The sequence below is a fragment of the Dendrobates tinctorius genome, unplaced genomic scaffold, assembly GCF_039654945.1.
Source record: "Dendrobates tinctorius isolate UK_male_01 unplaced genomic scaffold, ASM3965494v1 ptg000263l, whole genome shotgun sequence".
In the NCBI taxonomy this organism is placed as follows: Eukaryota; Metazoa; Chordata; class Amphibia; order Anura; family Dendrobatidae; genus Dendrobates; species Dendrobates tinctorius.
Genome location: NW_027361930.1, coordinates 405,046 through 425,553, shown reverse-complemented (window position 1 = coordinate 425,553; position 20,508 = coordinate 405,046). Strand labels below are relative to the sequence as shown.

At 45.7% G+C, this 20,508-nt stretch overlaps 1 protein-coding gene across 1 annotated transcript in view; it reads left to right on the top strand.

Annotated features, from left to right (window-relative positions):
- GUSB (glucuronidase beta) overlaps positions 1-20,508 on the top strand; it is a 127,529-nt gene that overhangs the window by 8,873 nt on the left and 98,148 nt on the right. The window contains exon 3 of the mRNA XM_073558921.1: positions 960-1,141. Coding sequence (XP_073415022.1) covers positions 960-1,141 — 182 coding nt within the window. The remainder of the gene's footprint in view (positions 1-959; positions 1,142-20,508) is intronic.

Below are 20,508 nucleotides of genomic sequence, written 5' to 3'. Positions count from 1 at the left end.
CTTTCTATTATTTTTATGAGGCAGAATGAACAAAAAACAGCAATTCAGCAATTTCTTTTGGGGGGAGGTTATGCTGTTTCGTGTGTGGTAAAATTGATAAGGCAGTTTTATTTCTCGGGTCTGTATTTATATAGAAAAAATATTTTTGTATCGCTTTATTCTGAGAGCTATAAATTATTTTTCCACTGACAGAGCTGTATGGGGGCTTGTTTTTTGCTAGACAAATTGACGTTTTCAGCGGTACCATATTTATCCGTCTTTTTGATCGCGATTTATTCCACATTTTGTTCGGTGGTATGATGATAAAGCATTGATTTTTGCCTTGGTTTTTGTTTATTCTTTTAATGGAGTTCAGTAAAGGGGTTAACTAGTGGGACAGTTTTATAGGTTGGGTCATTATGGACGCGATGATACCAAATATGTGTACTGTATTTGAAGGAGAAGCTTATTGCACACTAGCATACATTGAATAACATAACAGTTCGCAGTCAGTGCGCAGTATGGCCCCATAAGTTAAGAAATCTTTCACAGAAATTTGGACCTGAAAACAGCATGATAGTGTTTCCTTTCAACCCCTTTCTGACATTAGACGTAATGATCCGTCCTTGTGCCCTGGGCCTATTTGACCAGGGACGGATCATTATGTCTGAGATCGCCTGTTGACAGCCCCTTTGCCTTTGGATCGGAGACCCCGTGGCGTGTCGCAGGGTCCCGATTGTTGCCATGGTGTGACGACATCCAAGTCACCACAGCTAGGAAACCTGCTGATTTTGCACACGCACTTAAAAGGAAACTCACATTGTCCACTAAGCATTAAATAGGGAAAAAAATAGAGCAAATATTGTGCAGAGTGTTGGAAAAAGGGACGTTTCCAATATATGTGGGGTTTGTTTTTTTTTAAGTTTGAGTTTGCTTTTCTTTTTTTTTTTTAAATATTACTGTGTTTTTTTTTTTTGCAGTGGGTTAACGGTGTTCAGGTAACACACCATGAAGGAGGACACCTGCCATTTGAAGCCGACATATCCAATGTTCTAAAAGGTAGTTTAGGATCTCCCTGTCGCATCACCATTGCTGTGAATAATACCCTCACTCTAACCACCTTACCTCCAGGATCCATCCAATTCATGAATGACCCTGCACGGTAAGTATCGTGACCGTAGCACAGCATTTTTAGTCGACCGGCAGCCCCATATATATCAATTAAACTGTTGGTCAAAACCATTGATATCGGCGGGTTTGACTGACATTACTCTAATGTGTATGCCTTTACTTGTCAATTGAGACAAAAAAAAAAAGATGTGGAAGATTTGTAACAAATGTGGTGCAAGATACCTAATTTTTGGTGCATTGAGCCAAAAGTATTCTATGTTTAACATGGTAGATCACGTATAATGTCAATTCTGGAGGAAATGTATTTTAAATATTATGAGAACCTAATAATGTAAATTTCAACAGATTCATGCACAGAGAGGTTAATTTGTGCAGTGGCTTAAGGGCATGTCACACTAAGAGATATCGCTAGCAATATCGCTATAACTAGTGACGTTATAGCGATATTGCTAGCGATATCGCGGTGTCTGATACTTACCTACGACCCGATCCCCCGCTGGTTATCGCTGATCGCGCGAGAACGTTCAGGACTGTTTCTCGTCGTCAGCTTCCTGCGGCGCTTCCTGCTGTGAGGATGAGCGACGCGTGGAGCCGGGCGGGAGGACGCAGGATCGCCTGGTGTGACAGGTAAGTAGCGATCCCCATCCCCAGCGATGTCGCTAGTGAGATCTGCCTGTGTGGTAGCTCACTAGCGACCACTTAGCGATGTACCAGCGATCCTGACCGCGTCATATCGCTGGTCGGGATCGCTGGTACATCGCTAAGTGTGACAGTACCTTTAGCCAGTCATTATCAGTCATTAACCAGAAGAAAGAAAGAAAAAGGAATTGAAAAAATAATGCATAGGCCTTGTCACACACCTAAAAATAGAACAAAAGGATCAATCAAAACTTTAAATCTATCCCAAAATGGTGTCTATGCCATTAAAAACCCAGTGTAGACAAATCTGTATTAAAATATAAATAAACTTTTAGTAAGGACAGAAAGGCAACAATACGAATTGTAAGAAATGACATAGATACAGGGGTGCACACCCAGAATTAGTAAAACAGCAAGTCAACTATACATAATAAGGTATGATGCCAGTAATTGTATAAATCTGTATATAATATATAAGATATATATTAATTAAATGTGGCATGTGTCGCATAAACCACTAGTGGCAAAGTGCAAAAGTGCCCCAGATAAAGTGTTAGTGCAGAATCAATTAGGGATAATGGGGGTTGTACTTGCTGCACTGTAAGAAATGGATGAGGACTCCCTACTGAGTGGCGACCACCCTGACGCGCGTTTCACTTATGGCCTTCATCAGGGGTTCATATTGGTATTGGTCTAATTGTACTGACATGGAGAATCTTGACAAGTAATTTTTACAATAGAATAAGTACTGTAAAATAAAAATTAAAGCAAGAAAAGTGTTTTGCAATTTTACCACACTAATTATTCAAAACTACAACTCCACTAACAAAAAGAACAAGCCCTCATATGGCTATGTTAACAGAAAAATGTATAAGTTATGGCCATTGGAATAAAAGGAGGAAAAATCTAAAGCGGAACTTCTGTAATTGGTGTCCAAAACTGGCTGTGTAAGGTTAGTTTCACACTAGCGTTCTCTGGCGCAGTGCCGCCGCTTAGCTCCGCCCCCAGCCGTGCCCCTTCCGGTCAGCTCCTCCTAGGAGCGCGTTTTTGTGCGCTGGGCGCAGCGCCAGCAAAATCAGACCAGCGTACCCAACGCTAAATATACTGTACGCTAATCGCATGCAGCGTCATGCGATCCTAGGAGGAGCTGACTGGAGGGGGCGCAGCCGGGGGCGGAGCTAAGCAGCGGCCCTGCGCTGCGCCCGAGAGCGCTAGTGTGAAACTATTCTAAGAGGCTAAAGTGTACATAAAGAGTACACAAACAGCAGCCAAAGGGCTGAGTACCCTGATAACCAGCCCAAAACTCATCCACAGTGTCCCCTAAAACAATGTACACAGGCAATGTCAAGAATGAACCTAAGTCTAAAGTGTTAGTCTCCAAAGGTTAAAGAATAGTGCTTGGATAACATGTTATCTGACCATGCTCGGGTGTTATCCGAGTATCTTTTTCATGCTCAAATATGTTCGAGTCCCTGGGGCTGCAGGTTTTGTGGCTGTGAGCAGCAACACATGCGTAGGTTGCCTAACAGCTGCAAAACATGCAGCTGCAGGGACTCGAACATGTTATCCGATTACACACGAGCATGCTCGGATAACATATTAACCAAGCTCATTCGCTCATCACTATTAAATTATCAATACCAAAGCTTGTATTTTTGTGAGGAGGAAAACTCCATGAATTACATCACTGTATGTGGCTTCCTCAGGGGTGCTGTCCCAAATTGTATCCTGTAACGACTTGCGTGCATTTGTTTTTTTCCTCCCTTTATTCCTAATAATACAACTTTATTTTCTATCAACATAACTGCAATCAATCGCTTTCTATACCATAAACAAGCTTCTTACACCTCTCTAATGGAATTTTGGACCACTCTTCTTTTTCAAACTGCTCCGGGTCACTCATATTTGAAAGGTGCCTTCTCCCAACAGCAATATTAAGAGCTCTCCACAGTTGTTCAATGGCATTTAGATCTGGACTCATTACTGGACACTTCAGAACTCTCTAAAGCTTTGTTTCAGTCCATTTTTGTGTGCTTCTTGAAATACCTTTGGGACTCTTGTCCTGCTGGAAGACCCATGACCTAGGACACAAACCTGACACTGGGCACTACAATACGGCCCAAAATATGTTGGTGATATTTAGATTTCTTGATACCTTGCAAACACGCACTCAGTGCCAGAGGCTGCAAAACAGCCCCAATACATCTTTTGAACCTGCACCATATTTGACTGTAGGTACTGTTTTCTTTTTTTTTTTTTGTAGACCTCATTCTGTTTTCGGTAAAGAGAAAAATGATGTGCTTTACCAAAAAGCTCTATTGTGGTCTCATCTGTCCATAAGACACTTTCTCAGAAGGATTTTGATTTACTCTCGTACATTTTGGCATACTGAAGTCTAGCTTTTTTTATGTCTCTGGGGTCTTTCTTGGTCTCCTGCCAAACCTTTTCATTTAATTAAAATATTGACAGTTAGTTCACACTCACACAGATGCACCCTGAGCCTGCAGGACAACTTGAATTTCTTTGGAACTTTATTGGGACTGCTTATCCACCATTTTCACTATCCTGCGTTGCAACCTTCCATCAAATTTTCTCTGCTGTCCACATCCAGGGAGAATCGCTACAGTGCCATGGGTTATAAATTTCTTGAATATGTTGCGCACCATGGACAAAGGAACATCAATATCTGACTTGTAACCTTGAGATTGTTGATATTTTTTAACAATTTTTGTTCTGAAGTCCTCAGACAGTTTTCTTCTCCTGTTTCTGTTCTCCATGCTTAGTGTGGCATGCAAAGATTGAGTCAACTTCTCCCCTTTTTATCTGCTTTCAGGTGTGATTTTCATATTTCCAACACCTCTTACTTGCCACAGTTGATTTTGAACAAGCATCACAGGCTTGAAACAAAGTTGTTTACCCACAGTTTTGGAAAAGCGCCAACAATTGTGTCCTGCTCATTTTGGGGGTTTTGTGTGAAATGATTTCCAATTTTCCTAAAACCCGAAAGCTAGATGTTAAAGCCAGATATTTCATATTTTGACTCCTCAGTCCAGAGCATTTGCTGCCATTTTTCTTCACTCAAGTTACTTTGTTTTTGAATATATTTGAATCGCTTGGGCTTGTTTCCATGTCAAAGGTATGGTTTTTGCAGTCAATTCCTCCATGAGGACCATGTCTGTCTACACTCATCCAAATAGGAGATACAGTGCTGTGCAAATTAATTATGACAAAGCATTTTTTTTTAAGTAAAATCATAATTTGGTTAGCAGTCAGTGATTCAAACCAGTTAAAACTGGTTTGAATCACTGACTGGTAACCAACTTACAATTTTACTTAAAAAAAATGCTTTGTCCCAATTAATTTGCACAGCACTGTATCTCCTATTTGGATGAGTGCCTATCATGGCGAAGGAAAAAGAAAGAGGAAGCTCCACTGCGCCGCCCTCCCCTCGCGCGCGCCCGCGATCTCAATCCCTGGGACATCTAGCAGGGGAGAGCCGCGGGCGTCCTCCGGCCACTGACGTCAGCAGCGCAGAGGATCATGGGAATGCACCGGCTGACGTCGGCAAAAGGCGATGTGTCATGGCGCCGGGTGCGACGCCGACTTTCTGAAGCGGTCGGCCAGCGGTCGCAGGGGGGGAGGGGAGGAGACACCCACCAGGACGGAGGCGACCTATTTTAAACGAGGAACAGCGGCAGGGCAGACGGTGCAAGATGGAGTCAGAACAGGAGCGATCATTGTCTCTGCCTCGTTCACAACCCTCCGGCCGCAAACATGGTAGCCACTCAAGCAGCAACCGCCCCAGCCGCAGGTCAGGAGAACTCAAGGTCCAAAGAGCACAGGTCACGTGCTCTGACGCATCCTCCAAGTCCGGTACCCTCGATTAAGGGTGGTGAGTGATCTTCGTGAATGCTAGCATTATGTTAATAGGGGTTCCCTGTTGTATGTTTTACCCCGTAGGAAAAACCTAAAAAAGCGGGAAGTAAGAAGAATAATAGGGACTGCCCCATATGTTAAACTCCCCTAGCAAGAGACTGGCAGAAAGATCTCTGCGCCAGTTGCATTCAACGAACCATGAAGAAGCGCCTAGTTTCGCAGGTAACCTGATATCGGCCCTTAGGTCAGAGATGGAGGGTTCAATTAAGACCTTGTTGAAGAAAGGGAGGAAAGGTAGAAAGAATCCCCCTAGTTCTCCCTCAGACTCCTCTTTGGCCTTATTTCAGACCCAACAGCCATCCTCAGACAGTGACACGGGGGGTAAGCCATGTTTCTCTCTCACCCATGACAGCACCACGGAGAGAGGGGATCCGCCCTTCAGGGACAGGAACTTACAGATAAAAGGGCGGTACCTCTCCTCCGCCTTCAGTTGGGTTCCTGTCCCTGACGGAGGGACCCACAGTACGGTACCTGTGCATTCAAGGAGTCCGGGGCCGGCCTGTCTGGTAATCGGCAGCGGGGAGGCCCCTGTCGCGGCAGGTGCGGTGCCCGAAGCCGCCACCGCCGGGGCCGATGCTGGCTGCCGGGTGAGCGGGGGGGCGAGACGCCGGAGTCGCCGCTCCGGAAAGGAGATCGGGGCTCAGCGGGACCCGGTGGAGTGTGGGCAGCGCCATGGTACGGAGAGTACCAAGATGGCCGCTGCCCCGGAATTAGAGCAGCGACTTCCGGGTCCCGGAACCGGGCGCATGCGCAGGAGCGCGCTCCCCGACCAGTGCGTGCAGGGGGAGCGGTGACGTCACGGGGCGGTAAATTTAAAAAGGGTGAGGTGCAGAAACTCCTGGCTGGAAGCGATCCTGATAATGGAGGATAGCGACCAGCAACAGGAGCAGAGGCAGCAGCTGAAGCAGCAATACCACCACCAACAAAAGGAACGAAACACAGCGCCGTTCCAGCAGTCACTCCATGCAGCGTAGTACGTCAGCGGCAAGGAGCAAAACGCCACCAGGAGATCAGCCTATACAGGACCTGACTCCGTCTCCCGAACCGGTACCTGCAGCCGCGCACCTTTTTGGGGTAAGTGATCTTCGTGAATGTCACCCTTGTAATGCAATCCCTCTCCCTTATTAGGGAAAGAAGGCAAAAAAGAACAGGGAATGTCCCACTTGCACTAAACCCCTACCTGTATCATGTGAGAAAAAACTATGCGAGCCCTGTACAAAAGAAATTGTTTGTCAGATTTTGCATCTGACCTAAGGGCCGCAATTAAATCAGAGGTCCAGAGCGCCCTCGAATCCCTTAAACATAAGGATAAAACGAGGAAAAATGACACGCTAGAAACCTCCCAGTCAGACTCTTCGACATCGGGAGAAATCTCATCTAAATCCTCAGAATCCGGCTCCTCATCCTCAGACGAGGAAACAGGAGGACGCCATTGTTTTCCCCTAGAAGAGGTAGACAAACTAGTAAAAGCTGTAAGGTCTACCATGGGGGTATTGGACCCGAGGCCGGATAAAACAGTCCAGGACATAATGTTCGGGGGACTAGGCCAGAAAAAACGGAGAGTATTTCCGCTTAACGAAATTGTCAAGGGTCTAATCAAAAAAGAATGGGATAAGCCAGATAGGAAAAATACTACGGTCCCTTCCCTTAAAAGGAAATATCCCTTTGAGGAGGAGGCATCTACGTCTTGGGATAGAGCCCCGAAACTCGATGTAGCAGTCGCTAAGGCCTCAAAGAAATTCGCCCTTCCCTTTGAGGACATGGGCACCCTCAGGGACCCCCTAGATAAAAAGGTGGATACCTTTCTAAAGGGGGCTTGGGAGTCGGCAAGCGGTAACCTCAGGCCAGCGATAGAGGCAACATGTACCTCAAGAGCCCTAATGGTATGTGTGGACCAACTTGAGAAACAGCTGAGGGAAGGGACACCTAGAGAAAAAATCTTAGATTCTAGCCCAGTAATAAGGGGAGCGGCTGCATTCCTAGCGGACTCATCGGCCGATTCAGTCAGGCTATCGTCCAAAACAGCAGCACTTTCAAACGCAGCCCGAAGGACACTATGGCTTAAAAGTTGGCCAGGAGACCTACAGACCAAAATGAAATTATGCTCAATCCCCTGTGAAGGAAAATTCCTTTTTGGGGAAACGTTAGATGACATCCTCCAGAAAGCAGGGGACAAGAAAAAAGGATTCCCAAATTTAGGGCCAGCGGCATTTGAGACCCTTTCGGAATAGGAAGCTTTTTCAGAGAAGACCACCAAGGGAACAAAAGTGGGATGACAAAAGAAGAGAGAGAGGCTTCTTCTTTAATAACTCTCCCCGGGACAAAAAGCCCTCCAAGTGACAGTACGCCCAGGGTGGGGGGAAGGTTATCCTTTTTCCTTCCAGCCTGGAGGAGAATTTCAACAAACCCATGGATAATAAACCTAATCCAGGAGGGCCTAAGAATAGACTTTCTCTCTCTCCCGCCTCAAAAATATGTAACAACGCCGCTGAGATCCAGTATGCGAGAACAGGAAGCGCTAGAAAGCGAGGTCCTAGGCCTGGTTAAAAAAAAGGAGTCCTCCAGGAGGTTACCCTGCAGGATATGGGCAGAGGTTTCTACTCCCCCCTTTTTCTAGTGATGAAACCGGACGGCACCTTTCGTACAATTATAAATCTGAGAAAGCTAAACAAATACGTCAAGAATCAGAGCTTCAAAATGGAGTCGATCAAATCTACCACCAAAGTCCTGTTCCCAAACTGCTACATGACGGTGTTGGACCACAGCGACGCTTATTATCATGTCCCTATCCACAAAGACTCCAGGAAATATCTAAGGTTAGCCGTCTCAATAAAGGGCAGGGTGAAAGAATTCCAGTACAGAGCCCTGCCGTTAGGAATATCGATAGCCCCGCGAGTATTCACCAAAATAGTAGCGGAAATGATGGCTCATATAAGGGAACAAGATATAATAATAATCCCGTATCTAGACGATTTCCTAATAGCAGGCACCTCGGCTCAAAAATGCAGGGAACAGAGAGACAGGGTGATGAACACTCTACAAGACCTGGGCTAGCTTCTAAATCTAAAAAAATCAAGATTGGAGCCCAGCAGGGTACAAGAATTCTTGGGCCTAACACTAGACTCAAACATTCAGGAGTGTCGCCTCCCAGACCACAAAAAGGAGGAGATCGCTCAAATTACAGCAAGAGCAATCCAAAATCCCTCCATGACACTAAAGGCCCCGTCTCACTCAGCAATCTCGGTAGCGAGATCGCTGCTGAGTCACAACTTTTGTGACACAACAGCGATCTCACCAGCGAGATCGCTGTGTGTGACAGCGATCAACGAGCGGCCCCCCTGCCGGTATCGCTGATCGCTGCAAGAAATCTCTGGACATTTCTTTGGTCGCTGGTCTCCCGCTGGCCAGCACGCATCGCTGTGTGTGACAGCGGGAGACCAGCGATCAGGTGAAAAAAATAATAAAAAAAATATAGTTATTCTCACCTTCCGACGTCGCGTTCAGCCATCCTGCCTCTCTCCACGCTCCGGTCCCAGTGATCCTTTGCACGAATGACCGCGAGACTTTGTTTTCCCGCGAGACCGTGACATCTCGCGGTCATTCGTGCAAAGGATCACTGGGACCGGAGCGTGGAGAGAGGTGGGAAGGCTGAACGTGACGTCGGAAGGTGAGAATAACTATATTTTTTATTTTGATTCTATTTTTTACAGGATGGCAAGCGATGCCGGGCGCTCGGCATCGCTGTGCTGATCGCTGGTGAAGCTGTCTGTGTGACAGCTCATCAGCGATCACATAGCGACTTACTAGCGATCCTGACACCTTGATATCGGTGTCGGGATCGCTGGTATGTCGCTTAGTGAGACGGGGCCTTAAGGAAAGCCATGTCACTGTTGGGTTCCCTATCCGCCTGCCTGCCAGCAGTTCAATGGGCTCAGTTACACACAAGATATAGAATCATAGAATCGTAGAGTTGGAAGGGACCTCCTGGGCCATCTGGTCCAACCCCCTGCTCAAAGCAGGATTCGCTAAATCATCCCAGTTAGATGTCTGTCCAGCCTCTGTTTGAAGACTTCCATTGAAGGAGAACTCACCACTTCTCGTGGCAGCCTGTTCCACTCATTGATCACTCTAACTGTCAAAAAGTTTTTTCTAATATCTAATCTGTGTCTCCTCCCATTCAGCTTCATCCCATTGCTTCTAGTCTTTCCTTGTGCAAATGAGAATAAAGTTGATCCTTCTACAATGTGATAGCCCTTTAGATATTTGTAGACAGCTATTAAGTCTCCTCTCAGTCTTCTCTTTTGCAAACTAAACATTCCCAAATCCTGCAACCTTTCCTCATAAGACAGGGTTTGCAGACCGGTCACCATTCTGGTCGCTCTTTTCTGAACTTGCTCCAGTTTGTTGATGTCTTTTTTAAAATGTGGTGCCCAAAATTGGACACAATATTCCAGATGAGGTCTGACCAAAGAGGAGTAGAGGGAAATAATTACTTCACGTGATCTAGACTGTATGCTTCTGTTAATACATCCTAGAATTGCATTTGCCTTTTTTGCTGCTGCATCACACTGTTGACTCGTATTCAGTCTGTGATCTATTAGTATACCCAAGTCTTTTTCACATGTGCTGTCACTTAGCCCTATTCCTCCCATTCTATATATGCTTTTTTCATTTTTATTGCCCAGATGTAGTACTTTGCATTTCTCCCTGTTAAAAACCATTCTGTTAGTTGCTGCCCACTTCTCCAGTTTATTTAAATCTTTTTGAATCCTCTCTCTCTCTTCTCTAGTATTAGCTATCCCTCCTAGCTTTGTGTCATCAGCAAATTTAATCAGTTTACCCTCAATTCCTTCATCTAAATCGTTGATAAAGATGTTGAACAATACAGGGCCCAGGACAGAGCCCTGTGGTACCCCACTTGAGACATTCTTCCAACTGGATGTGCAGCCATTTACGACCACTCTTTGGGTCCGATCACTAAGCCAGTTATGAATCCACCTAACAGTTGCCTTGTCCATTCCATACTTAGTCATTTTTTCAATAAGGATTGTATGAGAGACTTTGTCAAATGCTTTGCTGAAGTCAAGATATACTATATCTACAGCATTTCCTTGATCCACCCAATCAGTAATACCATCATAGAAGGAAATTAAATTAGTCTGACATGACTTATTAGTTACAAACCCATGCTGACTCTGTTTAATCACTTCATTCTTATCCATGTATTGACATACATGTTGTTTAATAATTTGTTCAAAGATCTTTCCTGGTATAGAAGTCAGACTCACCGGCCTATAGTTGCCTGGGTCCACCTTCTTCCCCTTTTTGAAGATAGGAACAACATTTGCTCTTCTCCAGTCTTCTGGCACTTCTCCTGTTCTCCAAGAATTTTCAAAGATTATGGAGAGGGGTTCAAAAATTTCTTCTGCTATCTCCTTCAGTACTCTGGGGTGTAATTCATCTGGACCTGGAGACTTGAATACATTTAGGTTAGCTAAGTGTTTCCTCACTATCTTTCTGTTTATAGATATCCTGGATTCTTCTATTCCCTTAATAGGACAGTGAATAACAGTTGATGTTACATTTCCTTTCTGAGAGAAAACAGATGCAAAATAGGAATTTAAAAGTTCAGCCTTCTCAACATCCTGTCTTACCATTTCATCATTTTCATCCTGTAAAAATCCTATAGCATCTTTGACTTTTCTTTTACTTTTGACATATCCCCAAAATCCTTTATTATTGCTTTTGACATCTCTTGCAAGCCTCAATTCATTTTCAGCTTTAGATAATCTGATTTGTGCCTTGCAGGTTCTGCAGACAGCATTATATTCTTCTTTAGATATGCCTCCTTCTTTCCATTTTATAAACATTTTTTTCTTCCTTTTTAGCATGTGCTTAAGTTCTGTGTTCATCCATCCTGGTTTCCTTAAATGCTTCCTATTCTTCCCTCTTTTCGGAATTGTTAACAACTGTGCTTTGAGAATTTCATTTTTCAAGATTTCCCATCCTTCCTGGACATTTTTGTCTTTAAGGATATCCAGCCATTGGATCCCTCCAATTCTCTTTCTGAATCCCTTAAAATCTGCCTTTCTGAAATCTAACCTTGACGTCTGAGTCTTCACAGGTCTTCCGCCTCTAGTTATCCAAAATTCTAAAATAGCATGGTCGCTACCTCCTAGGGTCCCAGCCACTTTTACCTCCTCAACCATTTCCTCCCTGTTTATAAGGATTAGATCCAAGGTAGCAGTTCCCCTTGTTTTCTCCTTTACCTTTTGGAAGATAAAGTTGTCAGCAAGAGAGGATAAGAATTTCCTTGACCTGTTAGTTTTGCCTGAGAGAGATTCCCAACAAATGTCTGGATAGTTGAAATCTCCCATGACAACTATGTCATATTTTTTGGAGAACTTGGCCATTTGATGCATAAAGAGTTCATCCATATCTTCAGCTTGCACAGGCGGCCTGTAGTCAATGCCTACAATGGTGTCCTTTCCATTGTTCTGTCCTTGTATTCTTACCCAAACAGTTTCCACAGAACTCCCAGTCTCTGAAGCTTCAATCTCTGTGCAGATATACGCATTTCTAACATACAATGCGACACCCCCTCCTCGTTTATCAAGTCTGTTTCTTGCAAATAAGTTGTATCCTTCTAGTCTTGTATTCCAATCATGTGTATTGTCCCACCAAGTTTCAGTGATTCCAATGACATCATATTTCTTTTCCTGTATTAGTAGTTCCAATTCTCCTTGTTTGTTGCCCATGCTTTGTGCATTAGTATAGAAACATTTTAGTTTGTGATTGGTTTCTCTTTCTCCAATATTTTTTTTAATTAGATTCTTTCGTCTTTGTTCTTCCTTTCCACTTCTAATAGCAGAGTTCTCAGTAGCATTTGTCAGGTGTATGGCTTTTTCTGGTCTTTTGCTTCCCTTCCCATTTTGTTCTAGTTTAAAGCTCTCCTTACAAGTGTAGCAAGGCGACTTCCAAATACCTGCTTTCCAGTCTTCGTAAGGTGCACCCCATCTCTAGCAAGTAGTCCATCGTATAAGTAGTTCACTCCGTGATCCAGAAATCCAAATCGTTGCTGACGGCACCATCGACGTAGCCAGTTGTTCACCTGCAGAATCTTATTCCACCTCCTTGTTCCATGGCCATCCACTGGGAGGATGGAAGAGAAGACCACCTGCGCTCCCAGTTCTTTCACTTTCTTGCCTAAGTCTTCAAAGTCTCTGCAGATGGTTTCCAGGTCGTTTCTTGCGGTGTCATTTGTCCCCACATGTAGTAGCAGGAATGGGTAGTCATCTGTAGGTCTGAAGAGTCCTGATATCCTGTCAGACACATCTTTAATTTTTGCACCTGGAAGACAGCACATTTCTCTTGAAGTTATATCCGGTCTGCAGATAGCGGCCTCTGTTCCTCTCAACAGGGAATCCCCCATGACCACCACTCTCCGTTTCTTCTTCACAACATTTTTCTTTCTCCATCCAGGAGGACTCTGAAGGCGTACAAGGTTGCTGTTTGTTGGCAAAGTCTTATCCTGATGTATTTCTTCATCGTTTTCCTGCGTGAGAGCCTGGTACTGGTTTCTGAGCAGTATGGGTGCTGACTGCCTCCTGATCCTCCTGCTTCTCTGGGTCACATGTCTCCATTCCTCTGTTTCTTCGGGTGCACTTCGAATTTCTTCTCTTTCTGTAACATGAAGAGATAATTCTGCTCTGTCCAAGAACTCTTCACCTTCCTTAATGATCTTCAACGTAGCCAACCTCTCTTCGAGATTTTGCAACTTTTCCTCCAACAGGGTCACAAGCTTGCATTTGTGGCATGTGAAGTTTGGCTTTTCCACTGGTAAATCTGTGAACATGTAGCAAGAAATGCAGCTCACCAAATGGCTCCTGGCCTCTTCCATCTTGAGATTTCTTAAAAACGATGAAAGATGAGTCAAAATTTGCGCGCCGATAGGCGCGCGGTTTCTCCGATTTCCTCTTTTCAGCTGCAACGGCCAAAACCCAGTGATCGTTGAGCTCGCGGAGACTCTTCACTTATCCCAGAAGGCACTGGGAATATGCAAATGATCTCCTCAAGACTCTTCCCCAATATCTCCAGTGGGACGTATTGGCCAACCAGGCGGCAATAGGGGGACACCTAGAGGGTCGTATTACCCTAAATTCAAGCACTATTCATTCCGTAGCTTGGTGGGGAAACCAGGAGAATCTGTCCAAAGGGATCCCCTGGGCATCAAAGATAACACACATAGTGACAACGGATGCCAGTCCCACAGGATGAACAACGAGGTGACTCAGAGCGTATGGGGAAATCAAGAACTAAAAGCCTCCTCAAATCAAAAAGAGCTTCTAGCAGTAGGCTATGCCCTAACACACTTCCTACCCCCCTACTCCAGAATCACCATGTCCGCATTCTTTCGGACAATCGAGTCACAGTGGCCTATATAAATCACCAGGGGGGAACCAGGTCCCGAGCCCTAATGGACACATCCGCCAAAATCCTCAAACTGGCGGAGGCAAACCTGCTATCTCTGACAGCCCTACACATCCGTGGTACAGAGAATCAAAGGACAGACTTTCTGAGCTGCACCCAGTTACGACAGGGGGAATGGGTACTAAAGCAGTCCATTTTTTGGCAGATTGTAAAAATGTGGGGGACCCCAGACATAGATCTGTTTGCCGACTTCAAAAACAAAAAAGTAAACGCCTTCTGCTCCCTAGATCCCAGGGGGAGTCCTCTAACTCTGGACGCATTTATGCTCCCATGGACACAGAGTCTAACATATGCCTTTCCCCCAATCATGCTCATTCCAGCGGTCCTAAAGAAAGTCAGGGAGGACAGGGCAATAATGATACTGATAGCCCCCTTGTGGCCCAAAAGAACCTGGTTTTCCTGGCTAAGAATGCTCTCAGTAACCGACCCATGGGTCCTACCGAATCTCCCGGACCTGCTATCGCAGGGCCCAGTGCTACATCCTCAGGCACCGAACCTCCATTTAACAGCATGGAATTTGAAAGTGCACTGATGAGGGACAGGGGATTTTCAGAGAACCTGATAACTACACTACAAAAAAGTAGGAAACCGGTTACCATGAGAGCTTATGGCAGAACATGGAAAAAGATAAGATCCTAGAATTTCTACAAAAGGGCCTAGAACAGGGTCTTGCGGTCAACACATTAAAAGTACAAATAGCGGCGTTAGGCGCCCTCTATAACCATGATGTGGCAGGTGACCCCTGGGTAGCACGGTTTATTAAAGCCGCAACCAGATCTAGGCCAATAGTCAAAGATTACCGTCATGGGACCTGAATCTTGTACTTTCAACACTGACAGGCCCTCCGTTTGAACCAATTCACTCGGCACCCCTAAAAATCTTATCTCTTAAAACTGTGCTTCTGGTGGCACTAACATCAGCCCGAAGAGTGAGCGATATTCAAGCCTTGTCAGCAGGTCCTCCTTTTACAAAAATTCTAGAGGATAGAGTCATCCTAAAACCTGACCCAGCCTATTTACCTAAAGTGTCATCACATTTCCACAGGTCCCAGGAGGTAGTCCTTCCTTCTGCTCAAATCCAAAAAATAAGGGGGAAGAAAAGTTCCACACTTTAGTTGTTAAAAGGTGCCTAGTACAGTACTTAGAGGCCACCAAAAAGTGTAGGAAGGAAGGCTCTCTCTGTGTGTTTCCAGGGTCCTCGGAAGGGGCTCAAAGCATCCAAGAGTACCCTGGCAAGGTGGATAAGGGATGCGATTGCCCTGGCATATTCATCCAGCGGGAATACCATCCCAGAGGGGCTGAGAGCTCATTCCACAAGGGCAATGGCGACCTCATGGGCTGAAAAATCTGAGGTATCAATAGAACAAATCTGTAAGGCGGCCACCTGGTCATCACCTTCGACCTTTTTTAGGCACTATAGATTAGATCTAGCCTCTACATCTGACCTGACCTTCGGAAGAAGGGTCCTTCAGGCGGTGGTCCCTCCCTAAGCTACCAATCTCTGAAATTCTGTCCGTGATGCTGTCATGGGTGAGAGAGTATAGCTTAGTTACTCACCGATAATGGTGTTTCTCGGAGCCCATGACAGCACCCGCTTATTCCCCTCCCCTTCACGAGTATGGTGAGCACGTTTTTACTGTTAGTAGAGTTTCCGTTTAAGCACGGTGTTTTGATAAGTAAGCAGTATTATAATATTGTGTATATATTTCTGTTGTCTAACCTGGAGACCCTCTGATGCTCTGTAACCAACTGAAGGCGGAGGAGAGGTACCGCCCTTTCATCTGTAGGTTCCTGTCCCTGAAGGGCGGATCCCCTCTCTCCGTGGTGCTGTCATGGGTTCCGAGAAACACCGTTATCGGTGAGTAACTAAGTTATTTCCCGTAGAAGACACGGATGCTCTCCTAAAGGCCATTAGAACAATGGGCCTACAGGAAGAGAAAGCGGCTAAATCCCTAGAGGACGTCATGTTTGGGGGGCTTCAAGAGAGGAAAAAACGGACCTTTCCAGTGAATGAAAAGATCCAAGCGCTTATTGAGAGAGAATGGAGGAAACCCGAGAGATCAGGGGCTCTTTCCTCCGCCTCCAAGAGACGATACCCCTTTGAGCACATAGATGCGGAAATATGGGACAAAGTCCCAAAGATTGATGCAGCGGTGTCCAGGTCTTCCAAAAAGTCGGCCCTACCCCTAGAAGACTCAGGGGCTCTTAGGGACCCGCTAGACAAAAAAGCTGATTCCTATTTGAGGCATGCATGGGAAGCAACAGCGGGAGGATTAAAGCCGGCAATAGCAGGCACCTGCACCTGATGATTTGGCTGCAGCAGTTAGAAGAGAGGCTAGCGTCAAAGGTCTGAAGAGAAAAGATATTGGCAGATATGTACTGTATCTCCTGCACGGGGCAGCAGTTTTTTTGGCAGACACCTCGGCGGACTCTGAGTTTGACAGCTAGGGCGGCAGGCTTCTCGAATGCCGCCAGACGCGCGTTGTGGCTTAAAGGCTGTCCAGGTGACTTGCGATCTAAAGCTAAGCTGTGCTCTCTCCCCTGTGATGGTCGGGTTTTTATTCGGGAAAAACTTGGATGACATCCTGGAAAAGGCGAGAGATGGGAAGAAAGGCTTCACCAGGTTCCCGACAGACCAGAGAAGACAGCTCTTTCGGAGGGCAAGATACAATAGGGGTCGTCCTCCGGCCGATAGGAGAAGATGGGAAGATAAAAGGAAAAAGGAGTCAGGATTTATGTTTGGTGGATGCACCTCCACTGCAAAGAAATCTCCACCATGACGCCAGCATCCCGGTAGGGGGGAGATTGGCACTCTTTTCCCAGACCTAGGGGAAGATCTCTTCCAATACCTGGATCCTGGGCATCTTAAGAGAAGGCCTGAGAATCCCCTTCGTTCGCCAGCCAAAAGCCGTGTTTGTCATTACCCCTATTAGGAAGGCGATCGAAGAACAGTTGGCCTTGGAATCAGAGATCCTGAGCCTGATGGACAAAGCAGGTCCTTTCCGAAGTCCCAAATAGACAGGAAGGAAGGGGGTTCTATTCCTCTCTTTTTCTGATAAAAAAAAAAAAACATCAGTCTTTCAGGACAATCATAAACCTCAGAGGTCTCAATCGGTGGATAAGGAATCAAACCCTCAAGATGGAATCGGTGGCTACAGCCATAAAGCTGCTACATCAAAATTGTTTTATGGCTGTAGTCGATTTAAAGGATGCGTATTATCACATCCCTATCCATCCAGATTACCAAAAATACTTGAGAGGCTCTCTATATCCAGGGCATACTCAGGCATTTCCTATTCAGAGCTCTTCCATTTAGCATATCTATAGCCCTGAGGGTTTTTACCAAGATCATAGCAGAGGTAACAGCCTTTCTCCGAATTCAGAATACGGTCATAATACCCTACTTGGACGATTTCCTTATAGTGGGCAGCTCAGAGGACCACTGTACGGCACAGTTGAGTCGGTTGACCGACACCTTACAGGAATTAGGGTGGATAATAAATTTCAAAAAATCAAAACTACAGCCCTTAAGGAAACAGACCTTCCTGGGATTTATCCTGGATTCAGAACAGCAAGCGTGTCTGCTTCCGGATACCAAAATAAAGAAGATACAGAACATGGCTTTGGCGGCCCGAGACCAACCTCATATGACGTTGAGAAACGCGATGTCTCTGCTAGGTACCCTGACGGCCTGTATTCCAGCGGTCAGGTGGGCTCAATTTCACACCCGACAGCTCCAGGGAGATATTGTCAGCACAAAGATCGCTGAGAGGGCGTTTAGAAGGAAGACTGGAGCTTTCCTTAGAGACTCTCTCAACTGGTGGGTGGACAGTACAAACTTGGCTTCGGGAATGCCTTGGGACAGACAAGACAACTGAAGTAATACTGACAGATGCAAGCTCCCTGGGGTGGGGGGCACACCTAAGGGGTCATGTGGCCCAGGGTTCCTGGAGGCCTCAAGAAATGGGGGCATCTTCCAACCTGAGAGAACTGTGGGCAGTGAGCAAAGCCTTAATCCACTTCATTCCCCAACTCAGGGGTCGCAATGTCCACATTATGTCAGACAACAGAGTAACGGTGGCGTACATCAACCACAAAGGGGGACAAGGTCTCACTCCCTAATGATGGCAGCGGGTGACATTCTTGTCAGAGCGGAGCAACACCTACACTCCTTTAACAGCCTTGCACATAAAAGGGGCAGAAAACACACAGAGGCCGATTTTCCTAAGCCGCAATACTCTGAGGCAAGGAGAATGGGCTCCAAATCGGTCCGTTTTTCAAAAACTAACACAGCTTTGGGGGAATCCGGTGATAGACCTCTTTGCCAACAAAAACAGCAGGCAAGTAGAGAGGTTTTGCTCACTAAACCCGACCATGGGTTGTGGACTCATTGCAGATTCCGTAGGACTTCAGGCTAGCCTATGCATTCCCCCTCCCCAGTGGCCCTGATCCCAACAGTTGTCAAGAAGATCAGGAACGATCAGGCCAGAGTGATTCTAATAGCTCCATTTTGGCCAAAAAGACCCTGGTTTGCGCTGCTACGAATGATGTCCCTCTCCGATCCATGGGTTCTGCCAGAAATCCCGGACCTACTAGCTCAGGGTCCAATATTCCACGCTCAAGTCAAAGGATTCCATCAGACGGCGTGGAATTTGAAAGGTCGCTTTTAATGGATATAGGTTTCTCTCCCGGGTTGGTGGCCACCCTGCTAAAGAGTAGGAAACCGGTGACAACCAATATCTACAGCAGAACATGGAATAAATTCCTGCAGTTCCTAGGTAAGCCGTTAGAACAAGAACCCCCGATTAGTGCCATCTTGGAGTTTTTACAATCAGGGTTGCAGCTGGAGTTAGCGGTGAACACTCTTAAGGTTCAGGTATCTGCACTAGGTGCGCTCTATAACTGCAACTTGGCAGCAAATAGATGGGTAGCCAGATTTATCCTGCCCTAGGTCTAGGCCTATTCCAATACCCAGAATAGCCCCGTGGGATTTAAAGCTGGTACTAGAGGCCCTTACAAAAGAACTGTTCGAGCCTTTACATTAGCTACCCATAAAATATCTGACCCTAAAGACGATCATTGGCCCTTACATCGGCCCGTAGAGTAAGCAACTTGCAGGTTCTCTCGGTAAATCCACCCTATACACAGGACAGGGTGATATTAAGAACAGACCCCGCTTATCTGCCTAAGGTAGCATCAGATTTCCATCGGGGTCAGGAGATCATCCTCCCATCCTTCTGCGATAATCCAAAGAATTCAGGGGAGGAAAAATTCCATAGGTTGGACGGTAAGAGAGCCCTGCTAGAATACATATCTGTCACTAGCCAGTGGAGGAGGTCCCAGTCCCTATTTGTAGCCTTCAAGGGTGCCAGGAAGGGCTATTGAGTATCAAAAGCAGGGGTCCTTAAACTTTTTAAACAGGGGGCCAGATCACGGTCCCTCGGACCATTGGAGGGCCGGAATATAGTTTAAAAAAAATTATGAATAAATTCCTGTGCACACCTGCACATATCTTATTTAGAGGTAATAAAACAAAAATAGGAACAAATACAATATTAAAAATGAAGTTAAATCATCAAACTTACCGATTTTTTTTGGGTTCTTCGAATATCCTACACTTCGAGTCAATTTTTTCTCTTTCTTGATATCATTGTTTCCTAGGGATTCAAAATGGCTATTAGTAAAATACCAACATATATACAGCGCTACAAAAACAATATACCAGCAATAAAATTGCCCACACAGAGACATACAAACTGCACTGCCCATCAATGCAGTCTGATCAGTGCCCATCAATGCAGCCTGATCAGTGCCTATCAATGCAGCCTCACCAGTGCCCATATTGGTGGAACTCCACTTTTACCTCAGGCTCAGACTGGTGTGGTGCAAGAATCCCCAATAGGCAGCATTGGTCCCTAAAAGGCAGGTAAAGGTCCCCAATAGATAGCACAGGTCCCCAATAAGCAGCACAGGTCCCCAATAGATAGGTAAAGGTCCCCAATAGGCAGCACAGGTCCCCAATAGGCAGGTAAATGTCCTCAATAGGCAGCAAAGGTCCCCAATAGGCAGGTAAATGTCACCAATAGGCAGGTAAATGTCCGCATTAGGCAGGTAAATGTCCCAAATAGGCAGCACAGGTCCCGATTAGGCAGCACAGGTCCCCAATAGGCAGGTAAATATCCCCATTAGGCAGCACAGGTCCCCATTAGGCAGCACAGGTCCCCATTAGGCAGGTAAATGTCCCCATTAGGCAGCACAGGTCCCCAATTTGGCAGGTAAATGTCCCGAATAGGCAGCACAGGTCCCCAATAGGCAGGTAAATGTCCCCATTAGG